Source organism: Argopecten irradians, chromosome 7 (genome assembly GCF_041381155.1).
Source record: "Argopecten irradians isolate NY chromosome 7, Ai_NY, whole genome shotgun sequence".
NCBI classification, from domain to species: domain Eukaryota; kingdom Metazoa; phylum Mollusca; class Bivalvia; order Pectinida; family Pectinidae; genus Argopecten; species Argopecten irradians.
Genome location: NC_091140.1, coordinates 31,485,032 through 31,506,399, shown reverse-complemented (window position 1 = coordinate 31,506,399; position 21,368 = coordinate 31,485,032). Strand labels below are relative to the sequence as shown.

Sequence of the window (21,368 nt, the reverse complement as noted above, 5' to 3'; positions counted from 1 at the left end):
TCATTGCACATCAGATATCGCAGCTTTAGAATCTTAAGCAGCATATATTTTACAATGTGTATCGCACTGATACATGTAGCACTATCAGTAGATGCGTCCCGGTATCTTTGGTAGGACCTGAAAAGGAATCCCGTGAATGATACATTATCATCTACTAGCCGGAATACACCAGAGTTGTAGAGGTAACTTCTAATCCTGTCTTATGTTCAGTACGAATGTTGTAGGACAACTGATTTGCCTGTTGGCAGTATAATTTAAACGGATGTGGGGTGTCACCCGGTGTCTCATGTGATATGCTTCAAAATAGCAGCATAAAATGAGCAAGAATGTTCTTTTTACAAATAGACAGGACATGGATATAATTCAATCTCCCAGAACATACAGATATGTACCCATGCAACGCACTGCACGTCGTTTGTTCATAGGACGTAAAATCCGATCAACCACACAATCAGCACTGTGATATCTCTAGCGACATGTACACTTGTGAAAGATAACACACAATCAAATTAATCTCGTAGAAGAAACCGATAAACTTCATAAAAAAAGATTTTGTAAATCCTAATGTCGATCTTCTTTTAAACAAAAAATAACATGAGTATACGTTCTAAGCTTTTAACCCATTAATGTGGAGCAGGATAAATGTATCACAATGTTGACAAAAGAGAAAGAAAACGAATAGACTTTGTGTATCTGTAGATAGCATACGTTGTAACTATATTAAAAAGTAATTTATATATAGATATAAAAAGGTTTGTGCGGTAAGGGCACCTGATTTGTTTAGTGTAATTCAGAGAAATTTGCCTTGAACTGCTTCTTGGTTAGGCGCGTAGACTAGGAGTTTCAGGTAATCCATCAATGCTACTTGAATGCGGGCATTGTATCATTTGTACCAAAAGCAGAAGCAGATTTTAATTGATTGTGTTCTTTCTTATTTGGTAAAGATTATTCAATTTCAAGAATTCGGTCTAATCAGTTTTTATCTTACAAACATATTCGTCATTTAAATAATGTTATATTTTGGCATTTCAAGTAAACGATTCCTTTGTTTTGATTTCTTAGATAATCTATTCTTAAACGGAAACTCAAAGAAACTCAAAGCAATTTATACTAAGAAATTGATTTTGTGGTTATTTTACGAATTGTGACATAATCTATTATATCAATGCAGAAAAGGACAAGTGTAATACATAAACTAGATAATGATATTGTAGTTATGCTTTATTTACTCAGAGGAGATGGCTGAATGATTAAGAATTAGTTGTTATTAGATATTTGTAGCTTATTGGCAATGATTAGATTAAATGTCGTTGATTATCAATGTAATAATGATCATTTAGAAACATATGGCAAAAATCAAATAAATAACATTCAACACTTTTTTCAAATTCCCTATGGATAAAATAAATGAAAGGTGCAGTCATAATATTTCTGTCCCATTCAACATCACAGATAGACCGAGGACCGAACGTTGGACATTTCTAACTATTCAAAATATCATTAGACTTACTTCCGGATTAAAGGAACCTGCAGTTGGACCGTTTCTTGTATTAGACGTCTGCCATCAGTTCCGCTTAAGAACAATATGCTTGATAGATGTATTGGCATCACGAGTGATCACTACATTAGACATGGATTGTAATAATCTATGCTCTATGTTGGGTACTATTAGTGACCACTGGTCATCCCGTGAAGATTAATGGAAAGAGCAATGCCACTTTATAGCTGATTAACTACAGCGTACACGCAATAGTAGAACTAACAGTGGTTTCATCGTCATCAAACATCGTCTATTTAAGGTTTTCTTGTCAAAGCAGTTTATCCCTTCTCAATTCTATTCCAACACTGCCTCCTTCTAATGTAGCCAATCTCTAGCTGCACAGTGACAGGTTAATCCAAACACATTTCCTTTGCTTATATCACAATTTGAATGAAATCATTTACATTTTCAATTTCCAAAGCAAGACCCCCTTCCAAGTTCTTTTAAGTCTCTGGCTGAAATGGTGTATGAACTGAAAGTAATCTTCACCTTTTCTTTATGGGATCATTATCATGACTTTTGTTTAAGATTGAATATATTTTAATCACACAGTACTGTGTCTTGATATATGTGAACAACTAAAGATAGGAAAGTCTCATTAATTCTTGAATTAATTAGGACGACGACTTTCTTCTCGATGCGGAAGATTATCAAATTCAGTGTTTCGATAGGTAATCGGATGGATACGGGTTACGGGTTTCATGTTTTTCATTTATGATAACGATACAAACTACAACGCAATGTAAACGGCCTAATTCGTCTTGTTGTCTTAATTCTGCTCTTGTATTTGGTGTACACAGAGATGCATTTATAACGCTTTTCCTACAATTGCTTCAATATCAGTTATTCCAATCCAACTTAGGAACAGATGCAGCGATAGATGGTTTCGCTATAGTGCATGTTACCCATTGATCTTAGGATATTGTGGCGGTGTTTTCAAACTAATGCTCTTTCCTAAGTCAATTAGAAAACTTAACAAGAAAATAACATTCTGCAAATGTAATATCCTGGCCATCCTATATCTTGTTTTAAACACATCGAGTGTATGTTTCAATTCACCATGTATCTCGCACCTAATCACTTTGTGAAAAAAAATGTTTCGGTATAGTCTATGACAATTACTATTGATTGAACTTTGTCTCTCTAGGTTTTATTTTTAGTTTTTATTTTTTTTCATAACGTCATTTACAGCGGTTGATAGTAGAAACGTTAGAATAAAATCTTTAACAGTACGGGTATGGGAGTGTAAATTACTCATAAAGCGTGTCTATATAATTTTAGCAAAAGACATAACAGAATATTATAAGAACAAAAATATTAAGAAATGTTTCCGTATGACCACTTAGAAAACTATATCCGTTGCATTTATATTGTTGACATTATCGTGAATATTATATATAGTATCTTAAATAAGTGCTCATATCATATGAGACTTTATGAAACGAGTTATAGAAGTATTATATTTGCTAGTCTTGACGAGCAAAAAATACAATTTCGAGAGTACATTTCAACGCAAAAATGTGCTGCAAAAATCCCGCCGACCTGGAAATCCCGAGGTCAGGTATTTTTTTCTTGTGCTTTATTGTGTCATGACGTCAGAATGAATTTCATTCCTATTTTATCCAATGAAAATCGCTACAGGTTATATTACACTAGTGACATATACAAAACTATTAGGCACTGCATGAGAAAAATTACTGGATATCGGACGGATTATGAGATTATAAATATATATATATGCCTCATCAGGGATATTTGACATTTGAATACTCGAGACTGGTAAGTAACTTGAAACCCTGTAGCTTAAAAACAAGGTCGAATGTCGACATTAATAACTTTATGAAATAAAATTCAAATATTTTTCAGCTAAAGTTGAATGCCCTATATCTGGTTCATACACGCATAGTACCTTTGGGTGTAACATCGCAATCAAACTGTCTGAAAATCTAACGAAATAAACTATATATAAAAAAGCTAAATATATTTAAGTGAAATTTGGCACAGAAGGGAATGCGGACAGAAGGTGAAGCACCAATATGGTCGTTGATCTCTTATCAATAAAAGAAATACACTTCATGTCATAATTAAAATGTGTCTACCAATCATATATTTTTCAATCAGCTGTTGAGGTAATACATACAAAACCTACCATCGGGGTGTCGTATTATATATTTCGGACTGTTCCGAGGAGATACACACTCAAGCTTATAGAGTCTTTTTGATGAATCAATTTTAAATGTATTACCTTTATAACTTAGATGCTCTACTAGAATGATATCCAACTCCCCCCACCCTATAATGAATAAAAATGAACCCCGCCTATTCCGCAATTGTCTTTGAAAAGATGTCGATATCGATATCATTATGACGGAAAAAGGAAAAAAACTTTGAGCTTGTTTTTCAATGTAACGTAATTTATTGAAATAAGAAATAAAATATTGTTCTTATTGTTATGTGGCCCAATATAAGATTGATTATATAGTAAATAGATGTATTATTCCCCTACGGATGGCTTAACCCCACTTAAAATATATACTGTCAACCGCGTTATTTTCGCGACATAAAATGGGTCGCCCAATACCGTAAGAAACTTTTAACACGAATATAAATAATTCGCTAATAATTGTGTAAAACATACTAATATGGGAAAGCATGAATGTCAGTAAGGGTCGTTTGTCGCGAATTTCCTTTTCACGAATTTGTTGAAAATAACGAAGACACATATTACTATATTCGCGAAAATGAATAGTTCACAGTATAAAACTGATTACAACATACCTCCATAGGGAAGGCATTGCCGTCTACCGTGTGTTCTGAGCCGACCCGGTCCGAGTTCCCAAGATGTATTTTAATTTCATAAACAATGTAATCATAAGACAAAGGGCCTCCTGTGAAGGTGAAGTCAAGGTCATCTACTATCAAGGTCAGATCGTGACCCGTATTTATTAATTTTCCGTCTATCTGAAAAAGAAAAGTACACACACATTAAAAACACCAGCTTCCAGACGGTATATAATTAAAGCCCTATTGAGCGTAGTTATCGCTGCTAACAGTTTTAATGATGTTCTCGATAATTATTTTGAAGAGGTTTAAAGGAAGAAAATGTTCGCAAAGTAAAAGGCAGCATTCCTTTAACAAACTCCAAAGAAAGTGATATTCAATAATTGAATATGTCTTTATAAAAATGAAAACGAGATATCAATAGCTCAAAAGTGCAAATATGGGAAACGTTTAGCTATTTCATAATTTGACATTACATAGATACAGTTTGATAGTTCTAATTATTATTTGGATGATTTTGTATAACGTTTTTTCCTATCTTTTTTCATGAAGAGTATATTTCAAAACTAAAAATGATTGTCTGCCATTTTTTATATTTCTAGCAGTACAGATTCCCTGTTTTAAATTACAGAACAGCATGAATACTACCGATAACAATAATTAAAAATATTCCATATGTTATACTTCAAAACAGAGTTAATTTCCCTTACCTTATCTTGTCCTATTTCTAACTCCCGTAGATTTTGGTCGTATATAAGATTGTGTGGATCAATATCTATAGGAGATTGTAATTTTCCTTTCCGACATAAAATCCATTCTGGATTATGGTATCCCCAGAACTTAGGCCCTGAAACATCAGAAAACATATTCATAAAAATCATGAATACTTCATGCAAATATGAAATTGTTTGGTTCGTTTAAAATCACGCACCTGGATATACTTTTATCATAGTTATCAGATAGTGATCCCTGGAGTGTTAATTACAGAGATGTCCTTCAGAAGGCCTATATAGATACCGGCTTTCATTATTCATATAAAGTTCTACTTAAGAAAACATGTCATTGATTGATTTTATTGAGTACCTAGTTTTATACCTCATAAACACGTCATTGGGTCAGAAACGAATCATCGACTGTCTAGTACATTCAAAATCAGTTTCCTTGACGTTATTTTTTATATTTTGTAAGTATCAATTCCATAATGTAAATTCCTTTATTTTAAAGGTTGGCTCCGTTAGGTCATAGTTGAACCTTACAGCACACATTACATACGGCTTCTTCTGTATGTAACATTATTCTGATGTAATTCTTTTGACAACGTTTTAGGTGATGATCACAGATCGTTGTACAACTTACACTAGAATGTTTGGAATGTCTTAAAACAACTCAAAAATCATCAGTTATATTCCATCAAAAATTGAATCAAGTTCAATTTCCCTTACATCAGATTTTGAAACGGAAGTCGACCTTTATACCTTACATATTTTTCCATCGTTATATCTCTCTGCAGTGATACAACTCATGCTATTTTACAGTGTTATCTCACTGAAACGCACCACCAAAGACAACGAACAACACACCTCACTCAGTCACATTATGCTAACAAATTGTTCTGCTCACTTTATGTTAAATGCTTTAATAGACCAATGATAAGACGAAGGATGTTTTGGAAGAGTAAATCCATTAAGTAAGTGAGCGAAAACGTAGTATTCCGAATAACGTGTAGATTTTAAACTGCTGACCGATAAAGTTAATTCTAAAATTGATATATTCCTTATCTTACTGAAATCCCCTGTCATGGATTAAAGTATATTAAAGTGTAAATAAAATAAGCCCAATGCCCTATAGGCAACAATTTCTTTTAGGAATTGTACATTATCTTTGCAGAAACAAAGAGATGAAATATTAATATTGTACGATTGAGTATTTGAAATATCATCGTCGCTTAAGGTTGATGGTATTTCGATTTAGGACCAGAATTTCAACGGATCGTCAGATTCTACCGTAGGCGACCAAACATGAAATCATAGTCTTGTTGACATTCAGAAACCAGAACCTATGAGTTTGTATGCAACCTACACTCAACATATACTTGCGATGATTAGAAGAGGACACCATGTTATTTACGTCTTTAGTACAGATTCGTTAACGCAATGAAATTTCACAAACAAATTGACAATGACATAACATAGGGTGAATTGAAACAAAAATTGTCAGATGCAAAATATGAAGAATAGACGTAATAATTTGATTATTTCAATAACTTATCAGACAAGTATCTTAAGAGATATCGGCGATGTGCTTGGGAGCAATTTTACCCCTTTGTCACCATCGCCACCAGACTTGCCATCCATATGTTGGTGAAGTTGAGACATACGAGATTTCGTCTCCCCTTCCCATGGGAGTCTATCTAGACGGTTTCATCACCTGGTGGTAGGAGATACATCATAAGGTGTATGACATCGTCAGTTTATAGTCAGTGGCAGCTGTCTGTTCCCATGTGGACGTTAGTGTATTCAAATTGGATTATCCGTAGGCCGTATCATTTTATCTACTAGAGCTCACAACTGGTATGATCGGTATTTATCATCCGCAGGATACAAAACGTGTTTGAAAACGACATGAGGCAATCTGTATAAATGGTATGTTGTTCATTTTACTTTAACCCAACCAAGCAGAAGCTGCTTAAACATTAACGCACTGGCAACACAAATGCACATGTTGTTTGCGACAGATTCAAAATACCAAAGACAAACAAGCTTGTGAGTCATTTGTTTGTCAGTTCGAAAACCAGTTTTTGCGTTTCATCCTTCAGTATCCAATTTTGTCAGGATATCACATTTTATCTTTGCATTATTTGTTTAACTTTGAGAAACAGAAACCACGCAAGTATTTACTTTCCCAATATATTTGAAGAGCAACGAATCCATGTACTTCATTTAGCCGGTCTTAATCATTTAATAATTAATTAAATAGTAAATATGACTCCGCAAGGAGCGGTTGTTGACAGTTATGGTACGCTTCAATTTACAAATGTAGGTTACTACTATCTAAATACTGCGTTTTCATTTGTCACCTAAACCTAGCCGCATCCAATCAGAATTTGAAAGATAGAACTTCAGTTTTGACACGACATCCGCAGAGGGTTGCAGGTAGAGTATCGGACTGAATAGCCTTGGCTAGCGAAGTTGACATATTCTATGCTTTTGTATTACATTTTCGCGTCTTTTTATCAGTTTAGTGTTATGTATAATGTTTAAAGGGTTCTCTCCGCCTAGTTTAAGGTGTTATGATGTTATTTGAGTAAGGGATTATTTAAGTTTCGTTGGAAAATTATCCTTAACCTGAGATTAGCCTAATCATCTCTTGAACAAACGAGTCGTGCTCTAAACGAGGTACGTATTGATAATGTTATAAGATGAATACGAGATCGAGTTGTCCCATTTGTCAATCCCAAAAACAAAAGGGCTTGCGCTTTTCATAAAGGAAGACCTTACCACATGTGACCAACATGCATAAATCAGGTCAACTATACTTCTCTGCTATATCAAATTACGTTAGGACAGTTAAGGCTGTTTTACAACAGCTAATTCACAAACATTAACAAAACGAAATGGTGGAAGTAAATTATATTTTTCAAACATCAAAACACGGGCTACAGGGAGATCTTGGGGAAACCTGAGATCGCTACCTTTAGGTTTTTATCGAGTATGAACGAACACGTGGAAAGGTCATAGAATGCCAGGGACCTCTGGAGGCTCATTCTGCTGTCCGTGGAACATGCCAGTTGACAGCTTCCCTGCAAATTATTTCCGAATGCCGAGTCGACCTGTCTTACGTCTGATACTAAAACTCTAACTCCAGCTGTCAAGGTGGAACATGTCATTAGTTAGAGTGTGTATGACAGTCATCTGAAGTAACGCACAACACAGAAAAACAAAAACAGAAAAAAATATACAATATATGATTTAATTAAGTATTTAATATGCATGATATGTATTCATTTTCTAGATTCTAGTCAATATTTCAAAAGTATTAAGGATGTTCTCTTTTCTAACTAAAACTTAACACTACACACGAATACTAAATCAGTATTGCCAACCTCTGATGAGGTCAAATCGGGTGATCACCTTTAAAAAAACGGGTGAAAGGGTCAAAACAAGGGTCATATGCGAAGAAACATTTTAGTGTAATTTTTAACACTTTTTAAAAGCCTTAAATATGCATATATTTATTATTTTCATATATATTCAATAATATTTATGATAATTTTTTTTAGTAACATAAATAATAATTGATAAAATCCGGATTTTTTTATTCTACACGTGTCCGGTTTCATTATTATGTTTGACTCAAACAAAATGGCGGCCATTATGATTGGCTTGCCTGCCTACTGTAACAGGATACTGTTCATGTTGACTACATTTTATTCATGTGAGTAAATCTTTGTCTGAAATCACAAGTGTTTGTGCTTTTGAAGAATTTTGAAGAGATTATTTCTGATTTTGAACAGTATTAATTGGCCCAGTCTAATTTTCCTAGCTGGCTCAGGCTAAAAACGATCATAGACATCGTGATACATGACTGAATAGATTAATTGCTACAATTTCACACCTTTATTAAAGTTTGTAAAAACACAAACATAGCTACCTGCATTATACAAGGGCCTGATATGAGTCTTAAGCCCTGAGATGTAATTAAAATTTTGCTAAAAGCTATATCTGACGTAATTTTTGTGAGCTTTTTGACACTTTGGTCCCAGTGCTGAAAATCGGGTTATTTGATGACCCGCCGGGTCAATCGGGTTAGGCATTCTAAAATGTCTAAATAACGGGTCAACCCGGGGAAATCGGGTGAGTTGGCAATAGTAATTTAATATGCGGTTGTATGCAACATTCCATAATTAAAAATTAAGTTCATGAACACATAAAAACAGTTAAAACAAAACCACTAGCCATAAGTTACTTTAAACAAAGATATCAATCGTAGCGAAAATGAGTTAGTTTGCATAAAATACATAAGACAACTTTAGAAAAACATTGATTAAATTACATATTGACTTAATAGTATTTTTTTCATTTTATGCTTAAAGATGCTCCACCGCTGACAAATGGTATTTTTTCACTATCAAAAACAGGAGCAGACGATTTAGTATTTTCTTTAGTTACAAAAGTTACTTACTTTACACCATTACCACCACTGAAAAGTTTGAGCTTCTTATTTCGCTTCAAGATAAAAAAAAAATAACAAAAATAATTAATTGCATCCCTAAAAAAATCCGTGGCACTATGTTTTATATGGAATAAATTTCTTGTTGCACATGCACCAAAAGCAAAAAAAAAACTTTATATTATTTTTTGTGTTAATTTGACAAATGCATACACGATTAAACACAAATTCTTTTTATCGGCGGTGAAGCATCTTTAATGAAACTTTTGTCCCGTATCATTGCCTTTGCCTCTTAGACTCGATTATCATCGGAATCAGGACGATAAGCACATGAAATTATTAATCATGAAATTATTAAGTGGTATATATTGCTTTCAACGAAATTACCTTGCCATATACCATCCGTACGACAATAGTCGCGAATGGGGAGAGCTAGTACAAAAAGATAGTCGAGATGTTGTTAAGGGAAGCTTTCTAAATATACATTAATCGCTGCTAAGGGAGTTCTATACCAGTCTTAGACACGCTATAGTTTCATTTGGTGCACCAACCAGCAAAAATAGTCAGACGGTCGGATATAGTTTACAGAATTCCCATGCTGGTTCAGATATATATAGACCATTGTTTGCACACTTGTGTTTTGTATATTGATGCACATAATCGGGCAAGCCGATTAAACGCCTTAAAATTCTAAGGATCCACTGGCAATTTGGAAATAAAATATCTGAACCAAATGTTTTTAAACGACTTCACATGATTATATGAGGTTAGTAGAATCTCGTATATGGTTTGGACGACATAATTATCAATTCGCCTCGCCCGATACAAGAGTCTTTTAGACCAAATATTTTCCGTATTAGTTCACTTACAAACTGTGTAACCAATAACACTTTACCTTCCGTCAAGAAGTTACTGAAACAATATCTCAATCTCGCCCAGGGTACATTGCTGTCCACACATTTGGATGTTGGGACAGCAATGAACCCTGGAAGAGATGGGCATATCATGAATGTTAATCATTTCTAATCGGGACGAACTTTATTAATTTCTGACTGACAATGATGTAACTTATGGTGTCATATCAAATAAAACTCTAGTTTTGCTACTTTGCATTTAGTGGTGGATGAAGCACAACACGTTTTGTACGTATTGCATAAATTCACTTATTCAAGGGATTGCAAATATAGCGTGAAAACGAAAATTATTGCCCCAAAACATAAGTTCTTTATTATAGTGATCAATATGAAAATATCCAACAAAACGTAATTCCATGTGAAGTGTCGTTCAAATCACAGATTAAAGGGGCGCGTTCTGTTACATGTATGCATAAAAAATTTTTATAATCAAGGAGATCATCTGATGTCAACCATACCAAAACTATCAATTTCAAAGCCGATCTATGCGTTCCATTAATTTTGTATTTATTTCAATTAAATCAATTATCTATTTCAAGCCCATTAATTGTTAGTTTTTTCTGTCCTGATTTGGACTCTGATTTGAATCTGTTCCATTGCTGCCATCTGGTTGACTTCCGGTTAAATCAAGCGATTGGTATTTATTTCGAAAACAGACATAAATAACCTCTCAAAGCCTTTGATGTCGGCGTACATTGAATTTCGTAGTTCATCCGGCGGTATTCAAACACATAGTTTTTGTTTTGGTAGAGTGCAAGTTGCTGCCTGGAGACACATTACTTTCTATGTCACCGACAAAAACTTTTCTCCGGGGGTTTATTGCCTCAGAAACCAAACGCAACGAAATAGACATAAAACAAGGAAGCATTCTTTTGGCAATATAAATAATGTTCTGTATACGTTTGCAAGTGATTGAATTAAAGAATGACTTACTCTGTTTGTTTTATTGTTTCTTGTTTAATTAAGAACTAAAGTCCTTTCAGAGTGGCCTTTCCCGTCCCCAAAACGATTGCAGTTTAGTTCATCTGTCTTGCATCTGTCTCACTTGGAAAGAATAACCATGATACGGATTTTTATAATTACTGAAGGTTACCACCGAGGTTACCATTATATGGCAAAATAATCTTACGACACACGAATCACGATTATTGGGATCCGTTCTGATCATTCAGAGTTGTGTCCCTTCGTTTCACTCTGCAATGGCGGAATAAAACGAAAGGAAGTAACTCTGGTGGATTAGAATGCTTCGTTCCTGTATGGTATATGTTGCATATAGTGTATGTGTATGTTGCGAGGCTATGGTACAAATATATGTTGATGTTGAGTCTTCTTGTGATAATGATGCTCTTGTTAATTTTCTAGTACAAATCACACGAACAACACACCAATTACATTGTAAGTATAATGATTAAATCAGGAACCAACCCTAGACATAACTTTTCCAAATCTTCCTTACTTCTCACGCATGTCTTGTTTTGGAAATGACATTGCCGACAATTCGATTCATCAAATAGTAATACATGTATTTACTAAGCCTATTTTAGAGCAGGTTCCACTTGTTCAAATAGTAACAGTGTAACGACAATTTCCAAATCTAGTAATAATGTCTTGTTAAAATAACTTTGAGAAAATATGTATTCCAATTTTTGCCTTCTTGTCCCTTTTTGAGAAGATACATATGTACAATCACAAGTTTTGCAACAAAAGTGAAATGATAATTTCCTCCGCACACCATTATTGACAACCGAGCCCAGATCGTTTATGAAGTATAATGTAAACACAACAAATAAAAGCTGAAGTAAAGCTTTAAGCTTTGAGTGTTCATGACTAGCGCTGTTGCTTCCATAATTAGAATTTATGAGCTACTGTCAAAAGGTGATTAAAAATACTTCGTTACATTTCTCGTCTCGCGAAAAGATTTCTCTTCAGGACTGATACTAGTGTTCCGGCATTCAGCCCACAGGCGGATTTAACGTCTCAGATCAATAACATGAAAAATTTAGGGTCTAAAAGTAGAAGATATTGCTATCTACGCGGCCGGGTCATATCGATAATCGAACGAAGGAAGGTCGAGGTGTCATCAAAAACTGTAAAACGACAATTAAAACTGGTGAAACTAATTGACCTGACAGAATAAAAGAGAAGTGATGACAGTAATTAATACGTGTGAGGTTGACACAATGGAAACACAGAAAACCATTTATATCCAACATATTGCAAAGGATGGCGACGGAATTCATTTACATATTTCTGTTGGATTCCAAGGAACCCGCTGCAGAATATTTCTAAATAAACCCCAGACATTTTCTATCACGTGATTATTTTATTAAGTTGTTCCGTTATTATATCGATAATGCAAACCGTTTTATTTCCGCTATACATTAAAGAGCATTTTTGTTATTTCCAACTTCTTCGCGATTACATTAATAGCGATCAAGCGCTCTTAATGATAAACGTCAATTCATATTCGTGTTCGAGCTCTTTCGTGCAATTACATGAAAATATCACTTACATTAGCCACACTTTACAAAACGAGGCTTCTCGGTTGGGCTTAAAGTATTAACATTCTAGGTCTTACTTCTCATTCAGTTGAGGCAAAATGCTATTGTTTTGCGGATATCTAATTGTGGACCACCTGCGCTTCCAAAGTAACTTTGTTATCGGGTCAACTGTGTTATTTAGGTATATGCTAAATTAGCGGAGGGGTGGGGTTGTGTGTGGGGTTCGCCCTAGGTTTTGTACTTATTTACGCATTTAGAATGTGATCTTGATGGTTAGTTAACAATGCAGTGTAGTATTAAGTATATGTCTAGGAGAATGATAATAGTCAATTGAATCTGCATAAAGCTTGGGTCTTTCAGGAATTTGTTTTACACCAATATAGCGACAGAATTTACAGATATCATGTCTGTCCAAGTGACGATCTGCTAATTTATCAAGACCCATTTTAAACAAACAATATACAATTGAAGATGCATTAGGACCGCAAAACGACGTTGCTGAACAGTATATGTGGCTCAAAAATAAATAAACTTCAGGTAAAGAGGAGGTACAATTGCATTAGGGTTCCGACACACTAGCTAATTACATGGTTAAAGAAAACTCCTGGTGTGCATGAAAGCTAGTTATTTCTGTACCGTATCTTACCAGGTAAATAAACAATGAGTTCGGTACTATTGTCAGATAGCATGGTTCTTTTTCGTTTCAGATCCGTTTTTACACGTAATGATTTTGGGACGGAGACAGCCACTTGAAATAGACGTCCCACTAGGCTTAAAATACATTTTTGTTAATCCGAGTCGGGAAGACTTCAACTTCGGAGAAAGTGCGACCGTATGTACTAATGGTTTAATATGTGTTAAAAAAGACACAAACTGGAAACATAAACATGCTATACATGGCTAAAGTACACCTTAGTGTTGCTTTTATCGACAAGCTACCAAATATCAAGTACACGGTTACCACTAATTAAAGAATTTTATCAGTTATCATATTTTAAGCGACAATTTTGGAATATTTCATTCCGGCTTTTATTACATCATAATCAGATTTGCTGCATCATCGACAAAGTGCTTTAAGACATATACAAATGTCTAAACGAAATTTAACAATAGTCTGTAACTGAACAGCGTTTTTAAGGAAATCGAATGCTACAAACTTAGTAGGCCGTCGTTAAATGGCGATAGTTTCTGATAACAAAACTTGAAAACAATAATGTTCAGCGTTTATTCAAACTAATTAGACAGGCTTAATTGTCCACGTGTCATGTCCTCTATCAGACTGGCATTTACACAAATATGATACACAAATAATTGATATGTCAATATTTTTCTGTAATACTTTATTGATGCCATCATAATTAAATTCTGACCTAAATTATTTGAACATATCACCATTGGTGTTGACTAATGTCTTATATTGTGTCAGTAAAGTAAATGTGACGGTGGATTGTAGGGAATAAAAATCATAAAAAGATAATAATGAACGCTCTTTAATGTCCTAAAATCCCGCTCTGTGTTTCTCTAGGAGAAACATTTGAGGAGCAGTGACGTATATGTTATTTAAAGAACCGCTACTGGTCGATACCAATGTTATAAATACGTTTATCAGTGAGAAAACCTAACAACTTGAAAGTTACTACATTTATAAGGGGTCGTTTTAACCGCCAGCTAACATTAAAGAACCATACAGCTGACAATATTAGGCATTTGCGATATTGCGTATTATTATTATTAGATTAAAAATAACAAATCTTTCATATATTTGTTTCCATTGACACCATAAAACATTCAGCGATAGCTCGAAACGGATAGCAGATTAATTAATAAAATGTTAACAATATTTCGAATATAAAGTCCACTGAAAGCGCAAACAAGGAAACACAAAAGGATAAAAAAAAGTATTCAATACGGATATTTTCTGCAAAAAAACATAAAACAATAGTTTATTCATTATTTAAAGCAATAAGTGTTTTACGGTATCGTATCATTCAACTGGCGTCTAGAAAGTGACAACACCGCACCTAATAAATTCTATATAAGGCGTGTGACGTCAATCATTGTTGGTTTTGAATTACGTCAGCAAAAACTCTAATAAATAACAGAAATACTTGACATTATGAATCATAACCTTTTTTGGTATCAACAAAGTCGCGTAGAAACAAGATCAGGATATCGTTTATTGCATTGTATATTACTCTTCTAATTGCGCAAAAATACGGAGTTTTATATAGTATATCACGTGATATATCGTTTCTGCTGCATCATAGTACCAACACTTCTTTCATAAGATTGAGATACATTCTGTTTATTAAAAGTGTTCTTATTGGAAGTAGTGGATCAACTAGTTAAACCGTATTTATAAATTACAACAGAATGTTTACCTTATTTTATGGGTAGATAAGTTACTGTCAAGGATGTGTTATGATCAAGGTTCAGTTGACATGTTTTATTTTTTGCAGTTCTTTTTATTGATGAAGGTTTCCAATTTTCAACGGAAATATAACTGCTGTATAGAAGAGGTCAATACATTTACAATGGCAGCATTGTTTATTATCAAATCTAGACACATACGTAAATGTCATTCTGTCCGAGGACCACCCTATCTTTGTCGTTTGTCCTTGTTCTTGGTAATTATTTTAGAACGTCTCCACAATCTCTACGGATATCTCTCGAAAGACTCGGATTGCATCTATAAATCTTCTGGCTGACTGTCATTGCGTAACAACCTATGCGGTTTGGGAGACTAGGAGTTTTTAATCTACCGCTTAATAAGTCCGGACACGCTCTTGGAACCAGGGGGTTTAATCCTAGATAAATGTAGGAGGTAGCATTGGGAAGTCCGGTGTGATTGCAACCTGGTAACCTGTTAGCGTTTGATTCAATTTGGTGCTGCCCTTGTGGGTTTGTAGCGTTCCTGCAGACAGCAATTTGGACTGATTCAGAGACAAGCTTGACAAATGAAGGATCTCTACAACAGGCGGCTTACAGGAAGTAATGGCAGTGTTTGGAGACAAACGCACTGATGATTGATGAAGATTTTAGTCATTGGCCGAGGAAACTAGTGATTATATACGGGACTTTTCTTCATTTGTCAAACATTTCAATAAATAAATGCGGGTAATTACACCAGCTTTCCACGCTGCCATACGGCTTTGTGTTCAACGTAAGACAAGTTTGTCTTTCTTACAAAGTAAAAAATCCAATCTTTTTCTATGCGACAGTCGTCTGGGAATAGAGGTAGCCAAATGAGGAAGGGGTTACAATAAAATCTCAATAACATGACACGGTGTCTTCTCATAAGTACTCGTAATTCAAACACGTGAGGAAGCCTATTTACAGCTTCCATGGGTTCCTTATTGGGGTTAGAAAGGACTACGAATGTGATTGGCACATGGAACCTCGGCTTCATTTGCCGCATTGTTAGCCAAAGTAAAATCGTTGTGAAGAGAAATACTTAGACAGCGTTAATGAAATAAAGGATATGTTATATCGGCGACAATGGCTGTGAAATAACTAGCCACTGAGCGGCTAATTTAAAACCTGTATGTTCTTAAGAGATTTAGAGTAGATAGTTTAAATGTCTCAGACGCTATTGATCGATAGGTTGATGTTACTGAAGAGTCTCCCTTCGTATTTTAAATACAATTTGTGATTACATTACGAACCTTTGTGAGATGTGGCCTTGCGATGACGTCAAGTTGACAATCATGGTTTAGATCTAGATTTAGTGATGTTTTAATTAGTAAATGAACAATATTTTAACAACTATATCACCTTTTTGCAGCACTTCCTAAACTGATCAAATCCATATGTGCAGTTGCTACTTTTTCACTGTTAGTCGGTGGATTTTCTCCCACTACTCCGGCTTCCCTCCATCATCTTAATCTGGTTATTAAATGACACTGGCAGTTGATGGGACGTCAAACTAATCATGGAAGTGTCTGTGCTCGGTTCTGTATATAACTAATGGAAGAAAAGAAACTGTGCACATGCACATATAAAACTTATAAGGCTGACAATTTGTCGGAGTAACCTGTATGAAGTGTTGTACAGGTACTTTTTTCTTTATTTTTGTCTTTTTTTAAAGTATAAAGCAAAGATTATCTGTAATAAGGATGTATTGTATAACTCGTTGGGATGAAAAAAAAATGTAACGCAAAAGTTCATTTCAGGGTTAACACAGACCCCTTTCCCCTAAGAGTTTGGGTATAAAGTCATTACCTAATCTTGTCTGCTACCTCCAGTTATTATTGGTTTTCTGGTGCCATGGCAGCCACATTCCTGTATATTAAAATGTCATTTCTCCTCACGAAAAAAAAACAATTCCAAGGTTTCTACTAAAATAACTTTCTTCTCTGTCCTTTTTCTTGTACTCCGTATACAAATTGTGGGTGGGGATACGGCCCGTAAAAACCAATGCAAATGGACTTAACTTTCTTAGTTTTTTTTTTTTTTTTAGTAGGACACCAACTCATTTGAAATAGTTTTTTGTACAGAAGATCAATGATACGTGAATAAGCTAGAGGGTAATGTGACATACGAAACAGCAATAAAACTCATATTAAATTCGAATGTAATACCGTCAAAAAAGACCCCATACAACTCCTACCACAGCTTTCGGTTAAAAAAATTCAATAAAAGTTCAATATAAAATAGCAAATCTGTCAGAAAGTAGATATTGATTATGTAAAAACAAGTTTCATATTGGACATTTCTTGAAAATGTCAGACACAAATGCAGATTTTGTATAAAAGTTTTTTCTTGGGGTTAAAACTCCCAATTACTTAGAATATGACGTCTATGCAGACCTATGTATGACATAACGTGTTTCAAAGCACGAAAGGCAGAGGAAATTCGTGACTGGTTTTACTCAGATCGAGACAGATTATCGTGTCTTTTGTGGTGAAAAAGGCTTCAAACAGTCTGTATTACATACATAACGTACCGTATGATGTTCTTTTCACCAAAATGTAAGAATGTACATATTCTTTGTCCTATTGAGAACTATGGTCACTAAAAGACGTCACATAATCTCTAGATACCAAAGTCCTCTGCGAGAAGCCACTGGCCTACAGTCAGTGTCTATCAACCATCCTTCGTGGATTTTGATCTTGAAATCAAGTATTGGATTGCTAGTGATAGTTTGTCGGAACACCTATTTGGGCACACAGGTCCATAACATTAAAATAAAAATAGGATTTCTTTCTGTGTAGGATTTTTTTCATCAATACGTTCATGCGTACATTGATTTCTATAAAACTAGTGTAAATTTGGATAAAAAATATACATGGTTCCATTTCTATTTCCCGGTTGAGATCGTGGCGGTTTAATAGCATTAAAATAAACCGTTATTTGTACAGCAAATGTCATTGATGAAGCAAATACGGTAGTAATTGAAATTTCCATTTCATAATTTTACTTCCACGAAAAAATACTTTATCAAAATAATCATTTCCGTTCCTGATGTGTTACACTTTTAGTACAAGCACACTCATATTGTACAATTGAATCAACCACTTCATTACGTCAATTGGTAACTTCGTGATACGTAACGAAATATCACGTGATACGTAACGAAATATCACGTGATACGTAACGAAATATCACGTGATACGTAACGAAATATCACGTGATACGTAACGAAATATCACGTGTTAACCATGTTTCTTAACCCTCTTTCAAATGTCTCTGTCTGTGTCTCCTGCTAAATAAAAATATGTAATTAAAAGTAATGGTTGTCGTGACACGCAGCGTAGTTCTCTCGTTTCCATAGTGATTTATCATTGGCTTTGGCAGCTGGAAATTGACCAGCGGTCACTCAGTGAAAACAGTCGTCAATCATTTATTGTTTAGCTGATTTTTACTGCAGATAAGACACTATATATTTCTTTATGATGTATGAATGGTTGACTGACCCTTTCAGATATTTGGAATCCGTCTTATTTATGAATCCAAGAAAACAAGAAACAAAATACGTTATTGAAATATCATTGAGAACTATTTCAAAATGAGTTTTCTTTTGCCGTCTGTGAAATGATATAGCATTGCAATCTACAAAATTGAGAATACTGGTTTTACAATCGTGATCAATGAATGGCGGATATATATTTTTATGGTGAAAAAAGCGGGACATATTTAGTAGGAATCTCTAATGATAGAAGATTAAAGACTTTTACATGACATATTATATAACGTAATGCTAGTATTTCTATGTTATTTACACTTTAACCAATTATAGAAGGGAGATATAGCTACATTGTACTACAATATCGTTTCGCGCTTTTGACATCGTTTTAGTTAGCCATTAACTTGAGTATATGTAGTATTTTAGAAGCGCTCCTAACCAAGCAAAGCTTTTGAATACCGCACAGCTGGAAAACGAAAATTGTCAGCAGTTAAAAAATTTGCGAAGGTATAAATAATACAATCATATCTCAACATTTTGCGGGCCACATTTAGGCTATCATAGCAATGTCCCGCAATATCGTGAAAATATCATCAACACAAAAATACCCGGTTATACGGTATCTGCTACGGTACAAAATTGTCATCCCCACACGTTATTTAATCTGTACCACTACCAATGAAAACCGCACTGGGAGATCTTCTTGGCCTTTTCCGGATTCCGTACGATGGGAAAGTGGTCTCCGAAGACTGAGCTGCCTCGACTCGTCTTTTCTGTGTTACGTTTTAAGGAAACAGCTGTTATTGCTTGTGGTAGTCTTTCAGACTGACACGCTGGTCAATGTTCCGCTATAGACGTTTTAACCCGACAGATACAGTCTGTTGGGTATACATTCTATATGTGATTGAAGTTCAAATAGTGTGACTTTTCGCAAACGGTAGGCCGTGCCATAGACTGGTCTTTTATCCGATCCGACACTTTACTGTACTTGTCGTTTCGACAAATGAGTCGTCTGAACGCATCTGCAAGAATTCATTTAAGTTCGTTTGCACGCAATTTTGACCTCATGCAGAGACTCTGTTCAGAATTCCTTATTCATATTATAGGCTGTTTTTATTGATATTATGGCAAATATGAGTATTTCTTTTAAAGCCATATATTTACATATGCCCCTATACAGTCAAAGGGAGGGGAGTTGCTTTCAAATTAGCGTAATCGCAATGACGTATGAATACAAACGCAGTGCAGGTTCGGACTACTTCTAGTTCACGCTTCGATAAGATTTTGCGTCGTAAGTTGACGGATTTCAAATTAACAATAAAGAGTTTTTATTAGATCCAATTAAATATGTATTTGACATCAAAACAAAAGATGTGTTCAAGCATTGTAACGGTAATAAACAACACCTCCATCTTTGCATTCAAAATAGGCCACACGTACATGCAAACACTTGTCTATCCTCCGTACTATAAAATAAAAAGCTGACTATGAAGAATTTAGTCTATATCGCGTTCGTTGACCGATACATACATGACAAACATTCAGCAGCTCAACGGTCATACCATCAATAGGCTATAGTACAGTAACTTTCCTTGGTTGAAAATCAAATATGGCGGCTCGCTCCACTTCGGACCGCATCACTACCCTGACAACGATACATACCGGTAGTCGTTCCGCCTCGGTTATCTCTATTTATATTAGAAATGGACATTATTGATATATGATAAATTGAAAATAAAAACATAGTTTAAAAATAATAGAAAGCTGTCATTGTTATATTTCTTTTACATCTTTTTAAATTTGATCACGAACATGTAAAAATAGACTTATTTATGTAAATATTTAGATTGAACAGTGTTTTGATTGCATTAAAGGTGGTATGAACGCAATGGGATACAGACATATTCTACATGTAGCGTTAACGCGCTACATTGAATATGTCTGTATCCCATTGCGTTCATACCACCTTTAACGCAATCAAAACACTGTTCAATCTCTATTTAAAGCCGCTTGATCACATTGTATGATAAACTGCATAACACCATTTCATATTAAACACACATATGAAGAATGTCAATGGCATTATTTATTAAGGCTTATAAGAGAGATGGGTTGGCATAGGTGAAAGTATTTACTTTCACCTAGCAGACCTAAGACCTATGTTGGAATCTGGAGATCGGGGATATGACAAAAGTGAGGACAACGTACGTTGCTGAATGATAACATTATGTACAGATTTATATCATAAATATAGACTCTGATTTAATCCAGCCTATGACAAGTTTGGTTTCGATATTCCTATTGGTTTTCAAATAATTCACTGGTTAATAAGAACATTTGAGGGCCATTTTTCAAATTTTATAAATCTAAAAAGTTGACAGTTGGAAGCCGTCCTCCTGTTTTCTAGTACAGCTAACTACCAGACAAAATCTCGTCGATTTGTCACCCAAAGGTAAATTATCGGGACAATAAACTTAATGAATGGCTGCTAGGCGACGATCAAGCTAAGCTCGCCTCAGGGGAGATAATCTATGGACATGAACGTCTATCTATCTCGA

At 34.7% G+C, this 21,368-nt stretch overlaps 1 protein-coding gene across 1 annotated transcript in view; it reads right to left on the bottom strand.

Annotated features, from left to right (window-relative positions):
* The window catches only part of LOC138328143 (carbonic anhydrase-related protein 10-like), a 124,126-nt gene that overhangs the window by 26,100 nt on the left and 76,658 nt on the right, over nucleotides 1-21,368 (bottom strand). Inside the window, exons 3-4 of the mRNA XM_069274793.1 lie at nucleotides 5,032-5,168; nucleotides 4,319-4,501 (exon numbers count right to left, since the gene is read on the bottom strand). Coding sequence (XP_069130894.1) covers nucleotides 4,319-4,501; nucleotides 5,032-5,168 — 320 coding nt within the window. The remainder of the gene's footprint in view (nucleotides 1-4,318; nucleotides 4,502-5,031; nucleotides 5,169-21,368) is intronic.